The sequence below is a fragment of the Oncorhynchus mykiss genome, chromosome 25 (assembly GCF_057628025.1).
Source record: "Oncorhynchus mykiss isolate SJ-2025 chromosome 25, ASM5762802v1, whole genome shotgun sequence".
Classification (NCBI taxonomy): domain Eukaryota; kingdom Metazoa; phylum Chordata; class Actinopteri; order Salmoniformes; family Salmonidae; genus Oncorhynchus; species Oncorhynchus mykiss.
The window spans coordinates 30,455,061-30,475,740 of NC_143046.1; the positions used below are offsets into that span (position 1 = coordinate 30,455,061).

The following is a 20,680-nucleotide window of genomic DNA, read 5'->3' on the forward strand; positions in this document are numbered from 1 at the left end:
TGTTAAGAACAGGAAGGTCCTCCAAGACAGATTTTCCTCAGAATAGAATATCTCTCTAAATATAGACAACCTCTTTTTAAACATCTTGTCCAGGAAATGCGGATCTAAAAAACAATCCATATCCAATCAGAGGAAACAATAGGCCGATGATGCTCCTGGGTATAGTTAAGTGATTTTGAATATAATTATATCAGGAGGAAATCTCTCTCGATGTGACCAAGCTCCTTGTCTTTTTGCAGTAGCCTTTAACACGAGACGGCCTTCCTATAAATCATGTGCAACAGTGAACAGAGTGGCTCTTTTCCTTCACGATGCCACAGCTCAGAGCCACCACCCTCAACAATAGATGGCTGTGTTTGTATTCACAGGGTTGATATATAGCTGCGTCTCACAATGCCTTGGACATGGACAAACAAGTCTTATTCAGAGGGCAAAGATAGTGGGTTGTGTGACCTTGCTACTGGAAGATCTATGGCATTTCTCCTTCCTGCCTGCTTCCTTCCTTCCCCTCTCTCTCCTAGCAGCATAACACTTGGCTGGAGAACAAACAACCGCAGTGGTAGGCCTTGGCCACATCCATCCATTTCATCCTTTGTTCAAAGTCAATAGTGCTCCGCGCATCACTGCATGGATAATTGCGATGGTTACACTCCATAAAACCGCAAAAAGGAATTAGATGTCGGCTCTGACGGGCAGGCGTCGCCAGCTGAGCTCATTGGAGCGTGGAGTTTCATACCAAACCCAGTTGTACGCATCGTACTTCAGTCTGACTGGCTGAGTGCTTTTTAAAGACTGCAGAACTAGAAGCTCCACTAAACATATAAGCCCCTTCATAAACACCTTTCAACCTGTCTCTTCTTTCAGTGGCCACCCTTATCAAAGGAGGTTGAACAAGGGAAGGAATGGGACCCCAAAGTGGGCTTCAAGATCCCATACGGTCCCTACAAATTCTATCATCTCCTAACCTGTGTCACCAGCGTCAACGGCCAACGGGTCCAGTCCAAATACATCCCTCTGAGGACTAGTGAGTAACTTCTCCTTCTCTTGTTGAGCTCTTAGAGCGACAGGGAAACTACCGATGGTGTTAATTCACCCTGTCTTCCCTTCTACCTCTGCTTGCATAGCTATCTTGCTGAGGAACGTGAAGATCAACCCAAGACGTATCAAGCTGTTAGTGGGAGATAGCCTGGTCCTCAACTGCTCCGCAGAGACCACCTTCAATGGAAGGATCAACTTCACTTGGGAATACCCAAAGAGAATGGTAAGCTCTAAGTCACTCAACATCCTTTAAGATTACTGGTCGACCAATCCGCTGTTTCAGGGTTGTTGATGAGTGCCTTCGCGTCCCCAGGTCCATCGGAACCCTATCATCAACAAGTCCAAAGAAGATCCGGCTTTGGTCACCAGTATGTACCAAGCAATCACCTTGTCCAACATCACCATGGACAACAGGGGCGTGTACAGGTGCACGGCTGATATAGGGAGCGCTGAGATGGGGAACAAGAAGCACGCCTCAGCCAAAGTCACCATCTACGGTGGGTCACTGTGTTAGAAACTGGTCCTGCGTGAAGTCAAGGTCTCACTGAGCTAAGGCAGAGGCAGACATAACTCCATCGTAATGTTCATCTTCGGCAACGATTGTGTGATCAAGCAATAAGGCCAGAGGGTGCGGTGTATTGCCGATATAGCAAGGCTAGGGACTGTTCTTAAGCACGACACAACGCGGAGTGCCTGGATACAGCCCTTAGCTGTGGTATATTGGCCATATACCACAAACCGCCGAGGTGCCTTATTGCTATTATAAACTGGTTACCAACGCAATTAGAGCAGTAAAAATAACTATTTTGTCATACCTGTGGTATACGGTCTGATTTACCATGGCTGTCAGCCAATCAGCATTCAGGGCTCAAACCACCCAGTTTATGATCTAATTTATAATACATTTATGGTGTTGTTTTTCAACAGTCGTTTTCATGCTCTCGCTATTGGTCTTCTGTGTGATTTCAGAACATCCATACCTGAATGTGTCCTATAAGAATGAACGGGCCAGGAGAGTGGTCTACACCGAGGGTAGAAACAAGCTGATGTTTGAACCCAAGGTCAATGCACTGCCACCACCCGACACTATGACATGGTAAGACTGAGTTCAGTTGCTGGGACTATTCACTGAATGTATTGTCAACTCCTGATGAATATAATGGCACTGTTGTGACTGTGTGCACTAAACTGGAGCGTACAAGTGTTCAATTTGGGATGCAGAGTTGCTGATCTATTATCATCACAACTTTCATATCAGTATGTTACGATTTTCTGAGCTTCTAAAGTAAATGTGGGTGTATCCCATTCCCAGGTATAAGGATGGCGTCCCCATCAACGAGAACTCCACCTGTTACGAGTCTTCAGGCTACAACCTCTTCGTCAAGGACGTGAAGCAGAAGGATGCCGGGGTCTTCACCATCGCCCTGGGCAACAAAGAGAGAGGCCTCTACAGGACTCTCAGCTACACTCTGATAGTCCAAGGTAAAGCTCTTATATCCCCATGATATCCCGTCCTATATCCTTCCTTTATCCCTCCAAATGACTGGCGATCCTGAGGAAATGAAGCAATGCCCTGGATTTTGGGCCTCAGCATTTCGAGCAGTCTCAGCACTTTGGGTTGTGTACCCCCTGGTTGGTGCAGGGCTGCAGGTAGCAGCAGCTCCAGCATGACAGGAACCTGGGGGCTTGTGGGGTTTGTTGTTTCCAGCAGTGGATTGACGTAGTCGGGCCAGCTGGTATTGATTAGCCAGGCTCTTTTTGAAGGGGCTTCGCGGGTTGTGTAAACGGCCCTGTCTCTTCACTCTACCCACTCTAGACCTAACCTTTATTTACATCATGTGTATGTAGCCTACAGCACCGCTCATGTAAACAACATGATACAGGGCTATATGTGTACTGTATATGATTTAGCATAGCATTTGAAACAAATATATTGTAATGATTGCCATGTAAATACTGATGGTCGTTAACACTAGCGGTTATAAACGTGGTCTGTATTTTGTTTTGGGGCTTTGATAGTGTGTTGGATGGAGAGTCGGGGAGTGCATTGTGCTTGCCGTTAAGAACTGTGTTGAGCAACACATGTGCCACTCAGATACTACTCCAAGCTGTCGATGGGGGGCAAAAAAATGCATCACAAAGTATTCCATTCCGTTCCCTGCACATTATCCAAGAATCCTCCTACTCTGCCAAAGTGTAAAGGTCAGCCCCATATAAATTGTATTTATAGTCCCTCACGTTCCCGTTTGCTCCACAAATCATTATTATTGGAATGACAAAAAAAAAAAAGACTCACTCTCACAGACACAAACAATGGAAGGAGAAAAATAAAGGAAATTCCTGGGAACAGTTAGGGAACTATTTTTAAACATCGTTCATCAAGCGTTTGAAGTCCAGCCCCAGTGTTCCAGATCTCAAATGGATTCAGCAGCCGGGGCTTGAACTGAGGACATTACTGAGAGAAACCGTGTCACGACTTTGCACATACGCACACATGTACGCACACACACACACACAACACACACACACTGACTGGTGGAGAATGATTAACTGATGTGAGCAGAGCATTCCTCTTGAGGTGGCATCCAGTCAGTAAGTCCGTCAGTCTGGTTTTGATTACTGCTGTGCTCTCCCACACTGCTGATCCACTGACCTGGGACGGGGCATAGGGCCACATCTGGACCAAAGGCAGCTGGGTAGAGACTGGGCCAAGCTCTGAGACACTGACACCCTGATGTGATGGACAACCCCCAGGGTATCAGGGCTATGCAATCACTCAACCTTTTTCAAGCACTTTACAGCCGACTCAGAGGTTAGAAGACAACTGGTGTCCATGGGACCTTTTCCATGGTTATTCATCATGATGACAAACCTCTCTCTCATTATAAAGACATTATTACCGCCAATGGCCAGGTGTAACTGTTGATGCAACAGTGTCTGATCTCTTTGTCTCTATGTGTGTATGTGTCTCCCACAGTGAGACCAAAGATCTCCGAAGAGGAGGTGGCCTCGGAGTACGTGCAGCCCTACATGTTCGGCATGCAGCACCAGCTAACCTGCACCGCCTTTGGAGTGCCCATGCCCAACATCACGTGGCTCTGGCAACCATGCCATCCTGACCCCACCGACAAAGAGTGAGTCACTAACAAAGAGTGGGCCATCCTAGGCTGTTTATCCTGAGCAATCCAGGTGGTTATATTAACAAAATCGTTAACTAAACTGTGAAGACCATTTTGTTTGTATTCACCTACGGTGTCAGTGCCTTTGAGCCTTCCAGTTACACAATTCTGTGTTCTGCACTTCTTGTTTTAAGTTTTCACAATGTTCCTTCGTTCCTGATGTACGATGTGTTTTGTTATTTATTGTAAACCATAAGAATATCAAATCAAATCAAATTTATTTATATAGCCCTTCGTACATCAGCTGATATCTCAAAGTGCTCAAAAGTGCTCAAAGAAACCCAGCCTAAAACCCCAAACAGCAAGCAATGCAGGTGTAGAAGCACGGTGGCTAGGAAAAACTCCCTAGAAAGGCCAAAACCTAGGAAGAAACCTAGAGAGGAACCAGGCTATGTGGGGTGGCCAGTCCTCTTCTGGCTGTGCCGGGTGGAGATTATAACAGAACATGGCCAAGATGTTCAAATGTTCATAAATGACCAGCATGGTCAAATAATAATAAGGCAGAACAGTTGAAACTGGAGCAGGCCAGGTGGACTGGGGACAGCAAGGAGTCATCATGTCAGGTAGTCCTGAGGCATGGTCCTCCGAGAGAGAGAAAGAAAGAGAGAAAGAGAGAATTAGAGAGAGCACACTTAAATTCACACAGGACACCGAATAGGCCAGGAGAAGTACTCCAGATAGAACAAACTGACCCTAGCCCCCCGACACATAAACTACTGCATTTTTTGTAAAAAATATTTGTACCTTTATTTAACTATGCAAGTCAGTTAAGAACAAATTCTTATTTTCAATGACGGCCTAGGAACAGTGGGTTAACTACCTGTTCAGGGGCAGAATGACAGATTTGTACCTTGTCAGCTCGGGGATTTGAACTTGTAACCTTTCAGTCACTAGTCCACCACTCTAACCACTAGGCTACCCTGCCGCCCCATAAATACTGGAGGCTGAGACAGGAGGGGTCAGGAGACACTGTGGCCCCATCCGAGGACACCCCCGGACAGGGCCAAACAGGAAGGATATAACCCCACCTACTTTGCCAAAGCACAGCCCCCACACCACTAGAGGGATATCATCAACCACCAACTTACCATCCTGAGACAAGGCTGCGTATAGCCCATAAAGATCTCCGCCACGGCACAACCCAAGGGGGTTGTTAGAACTGTGTAGAACTGTGTAGTATCTTGTACAACCATAACGCACCACTTCCAGGAAACAACCATAAGGCACCACATCCAGGAAACAACCATAAGGCACCACTTCCAGGAAACAACCATAAGGCAGCACTTATAGGAAACAACCATAAGGCACCACTTCCAGGAAACAACCATAACGCACAACTTCCAGGAAACAACCATAAGGCACCACTTCCAGGAAACAACCATAAGGCACCACTTCCAGGAAACAACCATAAGGCAGCACTTCTAGGAAACAACCATAAGGCACCACTTCCAGGAAACAACCATAAGGCAGCACTTCCAGGAAACAACCATAAGGCACCACTTCCAGGAAACAACCATAACGCACCACTTCCAGGAAACAACCATAACGCACCACTTCCAGGAATCAAAGCACTAAATTCAGAACTGTGATGAAGTCATATCTTCTTTCTCAAAAACCCAGTCTATGAATCAAAATGTTCTGAGTCACCAGAACCATCTGACTGACAGAAACTGCCGGATCATGGGGAGGGTCACTGCACATTTCTAGTTATTTCTGTAACATAGACTTGGTGTTCTGAGTTTATTGTTTTGGTTCTTGGAAGTGCAAGACAGTCATACTTCCACGTATCGTCCGTATGTCCACACAGGCCCTGAGATTAATTGTCCTCTCGTCTGGTCTCTGTCAATGCACATGATTAGTGAAGCAGACCAACATTGTCCCTGCCAGTGCACATCCTGGTTATGTTTTGGATGAGTGTTTACGTTTGATCACCCTCAGGGGGGCCGGCAACAAGCGGATGCATCAGGTGTTCAGGGGAAATGGAAAGAGAGCCTTTGACGCTACTTCCGCTTTTGGGTGTTAACAAGGCAACACTCCATCTTAACTCCTCCTCCACATTTATTGGATTGGTTCAACAGTGCAGAAGAGAACCTCCCCCGGCAGTTTATTTCTTCTCGTCAGGACTTTTACGCCTGCTGCGTTACATTAGGGTTTGTTGATGCTGAGCTCAGCTGTCAGAGTATTGGAACTGGATCATACACACACACACACACACACACACACACACGCGCGCGCGCGCGCAAACACACACACGCACAAACACACACACGCACAAACACACACACACGCAAACACACACACACGCACACACACACACAGAGTCTGTGAGTCTGGAGTCCAGAACCACCGGGCTAGCCCGAGGCTCCCTCTCCAGAAACAGGCTTGCATCCATTTAATTGACTCTGTCCCAAAATACAGACATTTGTCAAAGAAATGCAGCCCCGGAGAATTCCCCACTCATTTGTGGCCAGTGGCTCTGTGGGTGGGGAGAGAGGATATTTTAGTCTCAAACTCCCCAAGCTTCTATAGAGCTGAATGGGACAGAGCGTGTGGTATGGGCGTGAATGTCGACCTGCTAGGGAACCTTCATAAACAACATGAACAGTGTATAAGACAGTTCGTATTTGATTAATGATGGGCAGTCCCACCTATGTGAAGCTAGCCACAATAAGGATTAGCCACAATAGTGGAATATGTGGTTTGCCTTCCAAGTAAAAGTCCCTCTTTGAACGTGATGCAAATGGATACAAATAGTGGAATCATGCCATATTTAGACTAGATAATGCTAAACAAGGTTGGAGTGTTGGTTTGTGGAGCAATGTAATGGGTTATCAGTCTACTCAGTGACATCCACAGAACACAACTGTGAAGAGTTTACACAAATATTAGCTCTTATTGCAAGACTTTGACTGTGGGAAATCACCTCTCATTGACTTTCGTACTGCACTGTACAGCCTTACAGCCTTAGGGGGTCAATGGCATATCAGTGTACTCTGTACCCAAGTGCTTTTTCCCCAAAGTCCTCCTCAGAGTTCTCAGACCCCAAAACATCCATGTTGTATTGTTTTTCCTTGCTCATTTCACAGTGCTTTCAGAGTCCTGCAATAAGAGCTAAAATGCTAATATTTGTGTAATTTCTTTGCAACTGTGTTCTGTGGGTGTCACTGAGTAGACTGATACCCCATGTCATTGATCCACAATTCATAGGTAAGGTTGTACAGTGAAATCAGTATGCCCCCAATGCAATTCTAAAGTCTAATACAACCAGTGTGATTTCAACAGATTTTTGTCAAATTAACAAATCAATGTCTTTTGCTGAATTTATATAAGAAACATTCCAACCTTGTTTAGCGTGATCTATTCCATTATGGCATGATTCCACTATTTGTTTTAATTTGCATCACTTTCTATGAGTGACTTTTATTTTGAAGGCGAAATGCAAATTCCTCTTTTGTGGCCAATCATTATTTTGGCTAGCTTCACATAGGTGGGTCCGACCATCATTAATCAAATACAAATCAACTGTTTTATAAATTACGGGTCTTTTAGATGATGACACCTAGCTAGATAGTCTAACTAACTATAGCTACTGAAACAGATTATGTCGTTTTGCTATGTTTTATGTAATAACCACTTTAAAAAGTTATGAACGTGTTAAATGACTATGTGGTGTGTAGTCATATCCAGGTTCTGATTGGTCAACAAGCTTATTTGAAGTATATGTTTTTTGACATGCAAAGACCCAACACCGTTCCATATTTATAGAGCTGAACGGGACAGAGCTTGTGGTATGAGTGATTGGGCGGCTAGCGAACCTTCATAAACAACATGAACATTCCCTGAGAGCCAGAGCTGCTATACCGCTGTCAGTGACAGCAGGGGTCCTTTCTGAGGCGAAAACTGAGGCAAACAATGGGCCATTACCGCGGGGTTATCAAGTGTTGGTTATCAGGACCCCACACCGCTAGAAAAACACGGCTCGGGGACGGCCTCACAATGGAGGGCCTGAATTATGTTACACTTCAGGCGCTGTAACTTGACAAATACTTCTGTTAATTATCCATCATTCGTAAAAAGTAATTTGTAAAAACACTCCTGGTTGCCAAATTTGTAACAGAAATGATGGTGGAGGTTCAAGCTGTGTCAAGGTGCCTCATTTCTGCAGCCCTAAAGATAACCAGCTCTGGCATTGGAAAAAGTTGCTCATAAACGATTGAAGCTGAAAAGGGCCTGTTTTTTCAACAGCTAATGAGGGAGGTGCATCAAATAGAGGTTTCAGCCCAGCCACAGCCTAGTTGGAGGCAGATTGAGCCAAATGTTTGTTTATACAGTTCAGACCCCCTTCAAGTATTTCTCATTGCAAATTGACCATTTACCATTTCAGGATCAGACCTCGTATAAATCACAGTCCCCTTGTGGTTGGGGAAGCGTAACGTCTTAGATAGCAAGAAAGAGGGATGGGAGAGGTGAAGGAGGCAGGAAGGGTTCTTTCTTTATCAGCAGCAGGGTAAGAAGGTATCAGCTGTCTGTTGTTGACCCACCAAGGTCTGGGGATTAGCCTTATCTCCTCTAGTCAGAGAATGAGGGGGTTTCCTGTGCGAGGTGACGCATAGCACAGCCCTTCCTATCACCCTGCCGTTTCCTCCTGCCTCCCTGCCCGCTTGGCCTGGCCGCCTCACTCCTCATCAGTCTGATTGTTCCCCTCAGTAGATTGGAGGAAAGCGAGGAGTGGAGGAGAGGCTGGCTGGTGTTTGTCTGGTTTAACAAGCCTAGGCAGCCTGGCCTGTAGCCCGCCCTAAAAGGCCACACAAAATCTATAATGTTAGTCAGAGCCTCATAAGGCTAAATGCCTGACCGCTCAGAGTGACACATTGTAAAACTGTTTGGACCACTTTTGCTGGTCCATAGTGTCATTTCTGATTCCCACTAATGAAATATAGGAAAGGATGACATGTCCACACAGCATTCTGCTCTAAGAGTCTTCTGTTTTGTCCACTGTTCTGTACTAATTTTCAAAACAGACTTTATACTTTAGGTAACCTGCAGCCGTTTCGTCTAGATCAGTAATGACTGGTTTCCTCTGTCCTATAGGTGTACCCTTTACACTGAGCCAATCCCGGTTCAAATGGACGATAAGGGGAACTACTCACATAACTGGATTGAGAACATATACAACAAAAATCAACTGGTAAAAGGGAAGAACAAGGTATGCTTATAGTATGGTTTTGATGTCATTAGATTTGTTATGTACTCAGAGAAAATGACACTTCTTAACGTTGGACAACATAGAACAATGATTCATGTACGTGTGCCTATCATATATGATGCATGTTTGATACTGAGCATCAATTTCCCATGACAAAATAGTCCCTTATTTCGGTCAATACAACAATTGCTTAAAGATTTATATGAAAAAGGGATCTTGATTAAATGTCCAGATAGAGAGAGAGAGCGCTCTGAGAGATCAACACTGAAGTGGGGTTCTCCACGATCGTTCTCTTTGAGACGCTAACACCTAAACTATACAATATGCCTTATTATGTCACTGTTTTACAATGGTTCATTCTATCTGCAATAGTTTAGACTTATGTAAATGTAGCCAAAAGTTATGAAAGGAACTTCAATATACATGTATAATTATTATTATTATCATTATTATAATTATTGGGTGTTATGTGGAGAGTGATGAGTAAAAACATTTTTTAAATCAATTTTAGAGTAAGGGTGTAACATAACAAAATGTTAAAAATGTTAAGGGGTCTGAATACTTTCCGAATGCACCGTAAATGACAGAAAATAGACACATCAAAATATAAATCTAAAATGTAAGCAGACAGAAAGACACGGTCATAAAAAACTAACACATTCATCAGTAGTAAGATCCTCTATCACCTTTCTGAATCGCCCCAGAGGCACCAGAACATCACATTCATCAGTAGTAAGGTCCTCTATCACCTTTCTGAATCGCCCCAGAGGCACCAGAACATCACATTTTAAGAACGTTTTGAAGATTGTTCCACGAATAATGTGCAAGAAAACTAAGAGCTGATTTACTCAGTAGAGAGCAAAGGAATGTCCAGAGGCAGCCGTCCCTGAGACCAGGTGTGGTAAATCCTGTCTCAAGTTTAGTAATGACGTTAGGTACAGTGGGAATTTTTGTAAAATTGCTTTATAGATGACAACACAGCAACGTATCAACCTACATGAAATCAAAGGAGACCAACTTTCTGGTAGAGAATGCAGTGATGAGTGCTAAAATGGTTGCCCATAAAGCACTGTGCTGTATGATAAACTGCATTTAACGGCTTGAATGAAGTGGCATAGTCTATGAGTGATAGGAATGTCGACTGAATAATCTGCTTTCTACTATTTAGCGAGAGGCAGGACCTAGTTCTTTAGAAGAAGCCCATTATTATGCTCAGCTTCTTAACTAACTCATAAATATGCTTTTTAAAAGACAGCTTTTTGTTTATCTAGATGCCCAGATATTTGTAAGTAGGGACATGATCAATATGGACACCATCCAAAGTACATATGCTGAAATAATCTGTTATTTTTATGCCCTCTAGAGGACATCATATACTTAGTTTTACCTGCATTCAATACTCAATTCAGGTCAATAATGTTTTTCTCTAATACAATGAATGCAGGCTGTAGTTCAGATAGAGCATGGTCAACCGAGGGGGCAATAGCATACACAACAGTATCATCGGCATACAAGTACAGGTTACAATTTTTTATAGACAAGTCGATGTTGTTAATGTAAATAGTAAAAAGTATAGGACCCAGAATCGTCCCCTGCGGGACACCTTTTGTAATATTCAGGAAACCTAATTTAACACCATCAGTAGATGGTTGAGTTCTTTCTGTCAAGTAATTTTTAAACCATAACATGCAGCCTGGTCTAGACCAATTAAGGAAAGATTCTGAATTAGCAGCGACTGATCAACAGTATCGAAGGCCTTTGACAGGTCAATGAAGAGGGCAGCACAATGTTGCCTTTTATCCACACAGTTAACCACATCATTTGACCTGGTCTAAAGCCTGACTGATGTACATTAATGATTACATTTCTTAGATAAGGAAGATATAAGCTGAGAATTAATCAAGGATTCTAACATTTTAGCTAGGCAAGAAAGTTTATAAATAAGGCCATAATTATTTAGGTCACAAGGGTCAATAATGAAATATATTACACTACATTGTAAATACAGTTAATTTATACATTGTTGTATAAAATACAGTATGTATAGGGGGAAAGCAATATATGGTAAAGGACATTTACTGTATATTAGTAGGTATATTTACGACAAGGAATCCCACTTTATTGTATACACTGTCTTAACTGCCAGGCATTTTTAAGCAACTCACAAGTCAATTCATATATACAGTAGTCAGCAACAAATAGACCATCAAATCTGTCATTATTTGCTTTTGATTAAAAGAAGCCCCTTAGCCTTCAATTATAGTCAAAGCAAGTCGAGCGCCAGAACTGCCATGAAGAAAAATCATTTTGGCTCTCTTCAGGGCTGCTCTCCTGAGTCGTTCATTCGTTTTGCCCTTCAACTGACAGACACCATTCATTTCACCCTGCTGGAGTGAAAAACACCCTCAGACAAAACGCAGGTCCTTGGATCTAAAGAAGCTAGGCCTGAAGCTCCAGCCAAGGCTCTGCCTGCTCTGCCAGAGAGCAGCGTTTATTCTGACATCACTGGATCATTGTCTGTTGGATCACTGAGGGCTGTGGAGCTCTGTGTAGATAGCACAATACAGCCATATGGCTCAAGCCATGCGTGTGCAGACAGAGGAGACTGACCTTTTATAGGTTCCCTCCTAACTCCACTGACCTGTGAACAGATCAGCTGTAATACGCTGAAAACAAATACACTGTCACGCCCTGACCTTGGAGAGCCTTTTTATGTCTCTATTTGTTTTGGTCAGGGTGTGATTTGGGTGGATTTCTATGTTTTTTGTGTTTCTATGTTTTGGCCGGGTATGGTTCTCAATCAGGGACAGCTGTCTATTGTTGTCTCTGATTGGGAATCATACTTAGGCAGCCTTTTTCTCTTTTGTCATTGTGGGAAGTTGTCTTTGTTAGGGGCATTATAGCCTTTGTAAGCTTCACGGTCGTTTTTGTTATTTCTTGTTTTGTTGGTGACATTTTAACAAATAAAATAAAATGTACGCTCACCACGCTGCACCTTGGTCTCATTCCGACGACGATCATGACATACGCTGAAGCCTAGTAGGCTGACGACACCGCTAGTGTCACGTGCCCGAGCGTTGCAAAATAAATGTAGAAATCTATGTTATTCAATTATTTCACCCACACTGCTTGCGCGCCAACAAGCGTCTGCGTTGCCAAGAGCTAAAATAGAAGTCATTCCTATTTCTGACGCAGATCACACTGCAAGTCCTGCCACTCCCATCTCCTCATTGGTTTATAGAAGCAGGTCCCCACGTACCATCTCCTCATTGGGTATACCCACGTGGGTGAGTGAAAGACTAAATGTTTTTCCGGTTGTCGTGGTAATACTATGAAAGTTTAGATGCCAATCACCATATAAGTTCAAAGATGAAAAAGCCGGGAAGGAGGAGAGATGACTAGAAACGATTCGGTTGGACGTTTTATGTGTGGATTCATTGTCGGAGTAGAGGATCTTGTGCATTTCAGGTAAAATAACAACTCAATGTTTATATCCCAGGACAAATTAGCTAGCAACACCAGGCTAGATAAATAGGACAAATTAGCTAGCAAGTGCAAGCTAATTAGCTAAATTGCCATACATGTTTAATGCTTTTCGACCTGTCCCCAAATGAATGTCATTGGTTCAGAGTTTGGTTTTATATTTTAACCTGCGTGTCGTGATCGCGTTTGGTGTGGGGGGACAAAATACATTTATGCACGATGGCGCACTCGAGCAGCCGGTTTGGTTTCCGTGTAAGACTAAAGCACTCCTTAACTGTTTCTACCCACAAGCCGTAAGACTGCTGAACAATTAATCAAATGGCCACCCGGACTATTTACACTGCCTCTACTCGCTGTTTATTATCTATGCATAGTCACTTTGCAAGTTACCTCGACTAACCTGTACCCCTGCACATTGACTCGGGACCGGTACCCTTAGTATATAGCTTCGTTATTGTTAAGTAATTTTCTTGTGTTACTTTTAGATTTTAGATTTTTCACTTTAGTTTATTTAGTAAAAACTATTTTTCTTGAACTCCATTGTTGGTTAAGGGCTCGTAAGTAAGCAATTCACGGTAAGATGTACACCTGTTGTATTCGGCGCATGTGACATATAACATTTGATTTGATTTGAAAATATTGAAACTAAGTTTGGAAATTGGAACAATATGTTATTTTCATTGTTTTTGTCATATCTGTATTAATATGGTATAGCTGAAGGTAATGGTTACATCTCCTCTCACTAAAAATGGCCCACATCTTGGCATGCGTTCCCAAAGCTGAACATGGAGACTGTAGACATTGCAGCACATATCCTAGGGGAGCTTGTTACCAAAACCATTCACCCCAAACGTAATTAAGTGCAGGCCTCAACTGCTTTCCCCAAAAGCCTATTGGATTAGTTGAAAGACAGCCGTTCCAACACACTGGGTCAAATTGGGGCATAAATCCAGTCAGCATATAAATATTTCAACAGCACAAGCAAACCAACCAGTGAAGAAAATACTGGTAATTAGCCATTACCCAAACACTTATACTGGTGTAGTAAACTTTTATTAAATGGTATTTCTCCTGCTTTACCCTAAAGGGAGATTTATGAAGGCGTTTCCCCCGGCTGATGATACATGGTTGATGGCATTTAGAATCATGCTAATTGTATACATACACAAGTAGTAATAGAGAGCCTAGACCTCATTCACTTCCAGCACTACCAATCTCTGTTTGACATAAATAGGGAGGCACTCCTTATTTACAAGCGCTTGTGGCCCAAACACCGGTGCTTTATAGGGGTGAGGACTAAGGGTCAGTGATAACAAGCGGCAGTTTAAAAGAGAGGGATTTGTTGGGAGTGAATTCCTCTCTGTCACCCCGCATAAATCGCCATGCCCCGTGAACGAGAGTAAAGTGTTGGTCAGGGCTACAGGGCTGGCCTCAGAGGGTCTCAGTGCGTCTGGTCAAGTCACCACTTAGGGACAGAGTGAACTTTCTGAAACAACTGTTTTCCAGATCAAGTTACATTTATCATTGGTAATGGCAGAAACGCAACACCACACAACTACTCCATCAATACTCTGACCAATTTCATAGCAACTCAGGGTAGACAACGTAACACAACTTTAAACAACTTAGCTAGCTTTTCTGGGACTTTGAAAACGTACTGAAACAGTGAAAATGTGTCACACACAGTCAAGTCTCATGACCAAAGCCCTGTTTCTGAGGGTCAGAGCACAATGCCGCTAGAAACCCAGGAAGTTGACACCACCTAGACAATACAGCTACAGCATTCAGCACCTTTGATGTAGCTGCTCTGAAAACAGATGTCGTTCTGAACACAAAACAGAACCCCACGCGATCTGGCCCCTTGCCCAAATCTTACTCACTATTATGTCTACTTAAGCCGTTAAATGGGTTCCACTCCAACGGCGATAGAATCTAGTGTGGCATTGTAAATGCTCTTCGGGAAATGACATGGAGGGCCAGGCACTCGTTCTGGGGAGCGGTGCTGCTAGGAGAGACGCGGCAGGTTTTAAAAAGTCCAGATGTATCCTTCCATTAATGTGAACTAACTGAAGAGAATTAAACAGGCTTAAGGCAGACCTCTGACCTACCTGCTAATGGCAAATAACCACACTGGTGTTGATGGAAAGTCTTCTGAGGTACAGTACCAGTCAAAAGTTTGGACACACCTACTCATTCCAGGGTTTATCTTTATTTTTTGCTATTTTCTACATTGCAGAATAAAAGTGAAGACATCAAACTATGAAATAACACATATGGAATCATGTAGTAACCAAAAAAGTGTTCAATAAGGTAATCTGATGCAGCATTCCATCATGCTCCTTCTTGGTCAAATAGCCCTTACACAGCCTGGAGGTGTGTTGGGTCATTGTCCTGTTGAAAAACAAATAATAGTCCCATTAAGCATAAACCAGATGGGATGGCGTATCGCTGCAGAATGCTGTGGTAGCCATGCTGGTTAAGTCTGCCTTGAATTCTAAATAAATCACTGACAGTGTCACCAGCAAAGCACCATCTTAACTCCTCCATGCTTCACGGTGGGAACTACACATGCGCTGATCATCCGTTCACCTATTCTGCGTCTCACAAAGACACGGCGGTTGGAACCAAAGAACAGATTTTGTGTTTCTTGGCCCAAGCAAGTCTCTTCTTCTTATTGGTGTCCTTTTGTAGTTGTTTCTTTGCAGCAATTCAACCATATAGGCCTTATTCAAGCAGTCTCTTCTGAACAGTTGATGTTGAGATGTGTCTGTTACTTGAACTCTGTAAAGAATTTATTTGCGCAGCAATTTCTGATGCTGGTAACTCTAATGACCTTATCCTCTGCAGCAGAGGTAACTCTGGGTCTTCCATTCCTGTGGCGGTCCTCATGAGAGCCAGTTTCATCATAGCACTTGATGGTTTTTGCGACTGCACTTGAAGAAACTTTCCAATGTTCTTGACATTTTCTGGATTGACTGACCTTCATGCCTAAACTAATGATGGACTGTCATTTCTCTTTGCTTATTTGAGCTGTTCTTGCCATAAAAAGGACTTGGTATTTTACCAAATAGGGCTTTCTGTATACCACCCCTACCTTATCACAACACAACTGATTGGCTCAAACGCATTAAGAAGGAAATAAATTCCACAAATTAACAAGGCACACCTGTTTATTGAAATGCATTCCAGGTCCACCTCATGAAGCTGGTTGAGAGAATGCCAAGAGTGTGCAAAGCTGTCATCAAGGCAAAGGGTGGCTACTTTGAAGAATCTCAAATATAACATATATTTTGAGTTGTTTAACACTTTTTTGGTTGATACATGATTCCATATGTGTTATTTCATAGTTTTGATGTCTTCACTATTATTCTACAACTTAGAAAATAGTAAAAATAAAGAAAAATGCTTGAATGAGTAGGTGTGTCCAAACTTTTTACTGGTACTGTATATTGAAGCCAATCGGAAAAATGTTCATTAAGCTTTATTTATACAGGTTAATCTCACTGAAGTGAAATCTATTTTGCAGGAGACACATGTACAGCAGATAGGTACAACATTCGCTGGCTGTACTGTAGATCTAATGGTTGACTTATTCTCTCTCCTCCATAGACTGTGAGTACGCTAGTGGTGGGAGCGGCTCACATCTCGGGGATCTACTCCTGCTTGGCCGAGAATGAACTTGGCAACTGCACACTGAGAACCATTTTCTATGTGGACGGTAAGTGGGTCAACCTAACACTACACAGCGTGGGGAGTTGGTTGAAAGAACAACATTGGAGATTTTTTGTACAGCATAAGGCAAAATGCTGGTTGTTTTTTATTTCTACGTGCCAGGCGTGCAGAATAACTGTAACATACATGACGTTTAGTTTCCAATGACTTACACATATGCACTGTGATCGCGAGGCGATCGCTAGAATGCACAGGATGTATTGTGTAAAAAGGAGAGCTGCTCCGGGTGGACATTAATTGAAACCGTCTTCCTCCGGAGCAGGCAGGCTTCAGGACCGAACGGAAGAGGCAAACGTCCTGAGCTATATGCTACAGTCTAAAAACCGCTTTGAGCATTCACTGTAGCGCCGGCAGGTCATTCATCTTCTTTTCTGAGCCTGCTGCTGCATAATTCACTTGTTATATGTATCTGAACAGTTCCAAATGTTGATGAAATTAAAATTTCATCTAGTCCAGTTGTGTAATGACAAGAGAAATCAGCTGGCTGGCCATGCAAGCAGTCATCATTTTTGTCCTCAGAAATTACAAACCTGAACGATTTGAAGTTGAAAGCTGATTGATGGTAGTTTGGAATTGAGAATGGTGGTGACACTGTGATTGGGGACACTGCTGATGATGCCAAACTCTGAAGACCCGGATAAGAATAAAGATCATTTTCAGGAAGAAGCACTGCAATGTACCACCATTCCTGAGGTGGAGGTGACTGAGAGTGCTGGATTGCTGCTGAAAAAGAGGACGGCGGAATTGTAATAACAGCGGTCTTCTTTTACGGAACACAGAATGCTTCCCAGAGCAGTCTGGCTCCCCTCAGGCCCGGCCCCCAGACTGATTCCTAATGGACAGCTGTAGGCCGCCCATCAGCGTCGCTCGCCGCACACCGCCAACCTGCTTCCAATTAACACAGTGATGACACAGGAAATAACTGCAAATTTGAAATTCCTAACATGGTGATGTGCAGCTTGATGTTTTAGACATGTACTTTCCCAGGATAGGACAGCTTCAGTCAGCTGACTATCTCATGCTATGTGTCTATCTCCCTTAGTGAGAAGAGAGTTGTAGTAACATAGATGCTCTTGTAACCCACTTACATACTGGAAGAAAAATGCTGTAACACTCCTTATGACCTAATGTGTTTTTCCCGTCTCCCCCACCAGATCACCCTCAGCACCTGGCCATCGAGCCCCAGACTGCCATCGAGGGTGATGACGTCACTCTGACTTGTCGCGGCACTCGGTACCTGTACACAGACCTGCAGTGGTACAACACTCAGAACTACACTGTCACCCCCGCCAACATCACAGCCCTGCAGCTCAGCCCCTACGCTATCTCTCTCTCCCTCTCCCTGCACAACGTGTCCAGGAGTCACACAACAGGCTACCAGTGCTGGGCGGGTAACCTCCACAGCAAGAGGGTCATAGTCCAGACTGTGCTGACTGTGGATGGTGAGTAGGAGACAGGAGGAGCATTGCCTGCTGGGTGATCAATGAGGTCTATCAGAACAGTAATTGCCGCACCACTGTCATGTCAGACGGGTATTGCTCAACTCTTTCTAAGAGCAACATGGTTGTATTACATCGCATTTTGGTAAAAGGTGACTGTTCCTGGATATAATCACACTCGTGATTATGCAACCCAGTCGGGGGATGAGTTTGTCTGGGAAAGTCTTGAAAAGCAGAGTGATCTAATTCAGATATGTTTCTGTGGTTGATGCAGAGAGGAAGAGGCCGTGGCTGAGACAGAACCTGACCAATCAGGATGTAAACAGCAGCAGTACTCTGACTATGGCCTGCTACGCCCTGGGTATGCCGCCACCCTACATCACCTGGTACAAAGACAAGTTACCAGTACAGGAGGGTCCAGGTAAGAACTGTTGGAAATGACTCATGATTAGGGGCCCCGAGGTTTCCATTGTCGGGCCCTACTCATTGCTTTTAGTGTTTCAATTTAAATTATTATACAAAATTCTTGAAAATAATAGAATATTATATACAGTATATGGCGGATGCAAACTCAGCTCTGCAGATTTTGCTGCGAAGAGGCAAAATCATTAGATCACTTGTTTTGGTATTGCCCGTACATAGCTTGTTTTGGTCACAGGTTCAGGAATGGCTGAAGAATTGAAACATTAAATGGAGCTAACTCTGCAAATTGCACTGATGGGTGATCAATCAGTCAATCGATCAACAATATAATAATACTCTTAGCAAATGTACAATCTGTCGAAACTATGAGAATAGAAAGGTTCAGAACTTGTGTGAAACATCCTAGCACAGTTGAAAGATATATGGCAATTATAAATCAAAACTGGATGGTCTTCAGAGATAGATGGGAGGGGTTTAGGGGAGCTGAAGCTGGAAGTAGAAGACTAGGTATTGTTGTCCATTTAGACAAATCTAAGTTTGAGGTGTTCGGAGCACAAATAAGAACATTTGTGAGACTCAGAAAAAATGAAAAGATGCTGGAGGAGTGCTTGACGCCTCTGTCAAGCATGGTGGAGGCAATGTGATGGTCTGGGGGTGCTTTGTTGGTGGTAAAGTGGGTGATTTGTACAGGGTAAAAGGTATCTTGAAGAAGGAAGGCTATCACTCCATTTTGCAACGCCAATCCATACCCTGTGGACGGTGTTTAATTGGTGCCAATTTCCTCCTACATCAGGACAATGACCCAAAGCACAGCTCCAAACTATGCAATAACTATTTAGGGAAGTAGCAGCCAGCTGGTATTCTGTCTATAATGGAGTGGCCAGCACAGTCACCGGATCTCAACCCTATTGAGCTATTGTGGGAGCAGCTTGACTGTATGGTACGTAAGAAGTGCCCATTAAGCCAATCTAACTTGTGAGAGGTGCTTCAGGAAGCATGGGGTGAAATATATATATATATATATATATATATATATATATATATATATATATATATATATATATATACAGTGGGGCAAAAAAGTATTTAGTCAGCCACCAATTGTGCAAGTTCTCCCACTTAAAAAGATGAGAGAGGCCTGTAATTTGGTCTTGTATGTCAGTACAATACTTATTTTCCACCATAATTTGCAAATAAATTCATTAAAAATCCTACAATGTGATTTTCTGGATTTTTTTTCTCATGTTGTCTGTCATAGTTGAAGTGTACCATCTTTCTAAGTGGGAGAACTTGCACAATTGGTGGCTGACTAAATACTTTTTTTGCCCCACTGTGTATATACCCCCCCACTCCCAAAAATGTGTTTTATTATAATTCTCTCCATAAAATCTGAGCTGTAGACTTCATGCTGTGTTCCAGGTATTACTCTGAGGGAGGATGGGGTGCTGACGATCGAGAGAGTGAAGAAAGATGATGAGGGCTTGTACGAGTGTCTGGCCAGCAACAATGAGGGGAGTGTGAAAGCCAGCGCTGTCGTCACTGTCGTGGGTGAGTCACTTACCTCTTTATTTCCGTCATGGTCAACGAATCTAACTAAGGTACATTAACCACACCAGTGACCAAACACACCCTGAACTCAACCTGCACAACCACAGCCGGACCAATTACAGCTCTTGGCAAAACTGGGCTATGTTTTCTTGTCACCAGTACAAATAGCTCTGGCCAGATTCAATATGAAAACCCTCCCCAGAGAGAGAAGCCAAGAGTCTGCCAAGAATGCCCAGCGAATTCCTCCACTGGCTGGGGGGGGGCTCATGGAGCTCTGAGGTCCCCACCCATGGGACGTGACCTGCAAGAAGTGTGTGAAGAGTTCCCACTAATGACTGTGGGCACGGCCAGGGGAGAAGTTCTCTCGTTAAAGAACCATGGGACTGGAAACATGATGACACAGACTGGGAGGAAGGGGGGAGAGGGGGGGGGGGGACAAGGTCATGTGACTTATTCTGACGACTAGACTTGGCACCATACATGAATTCCTGTTCCCCTAAAAAATGTCAATTTCCCTCAACGTCCAACCCCAGTGTCAGCACAATCCATTATATTACTAGAAGAAAATGTCAAAAATGTGGCATTACTCTATCAAAACTATTTGACAATTTCGTAAAGCTTTATGAATGTGA

General features: G+C 43.5%; 1 protein-coding gene across 1 annotated transcript in view; it reads left to right on the plus strand.

Annotated features, from left to right (window-relative positions):
• The window catches only part of LOC100136647 (vascular endothelial growth factor receptor kdr-like), an 89,075-nt gene that overhangs the window by 22,250 nt on the left and 46,145 nt on the right, over positions 1–20,680 (plus strand). The window contains exons 5-15 of the mRNA XM_021583881.3: positions 865–1,024; positions 1,125–1,261; positions 1,352–1,535; positions 2,008–2,134; positions 2,351–2,520; positions 4,016–4,172; positions 9,309–9,423; positions 16,516–16,624; positions 17,793–18,080; positions 18,352–18,498; positions 19,920–20,048. Coding sequence (XP_021439556.2) covers positions 865–1,024; positions 1,125–1,261; positions 1,352–1,535; positions 2,008–2,134; positions 2,351–2,520; positions 4,016–4,172; positions 9,309–9,423; positions 16,516–16,624; positions 17,793–18,080; positions 18,352–18,498; positions 19,920–20,048 — 1,723 coding nt within the window. The remainder of the gene's footprint in view (positions 1–864; positions 1,025–1,124; positions 1,262–1,351; positions 1,536–2,007; positions 2,135–2,350; positions 2,521–4,015; positions 4,173–9,308; positions 9,424–16,515; positions 16,625–17,792; positions 18,081–18,351; positions 18,499–19,919; positions 20,049–20,680) is intronic.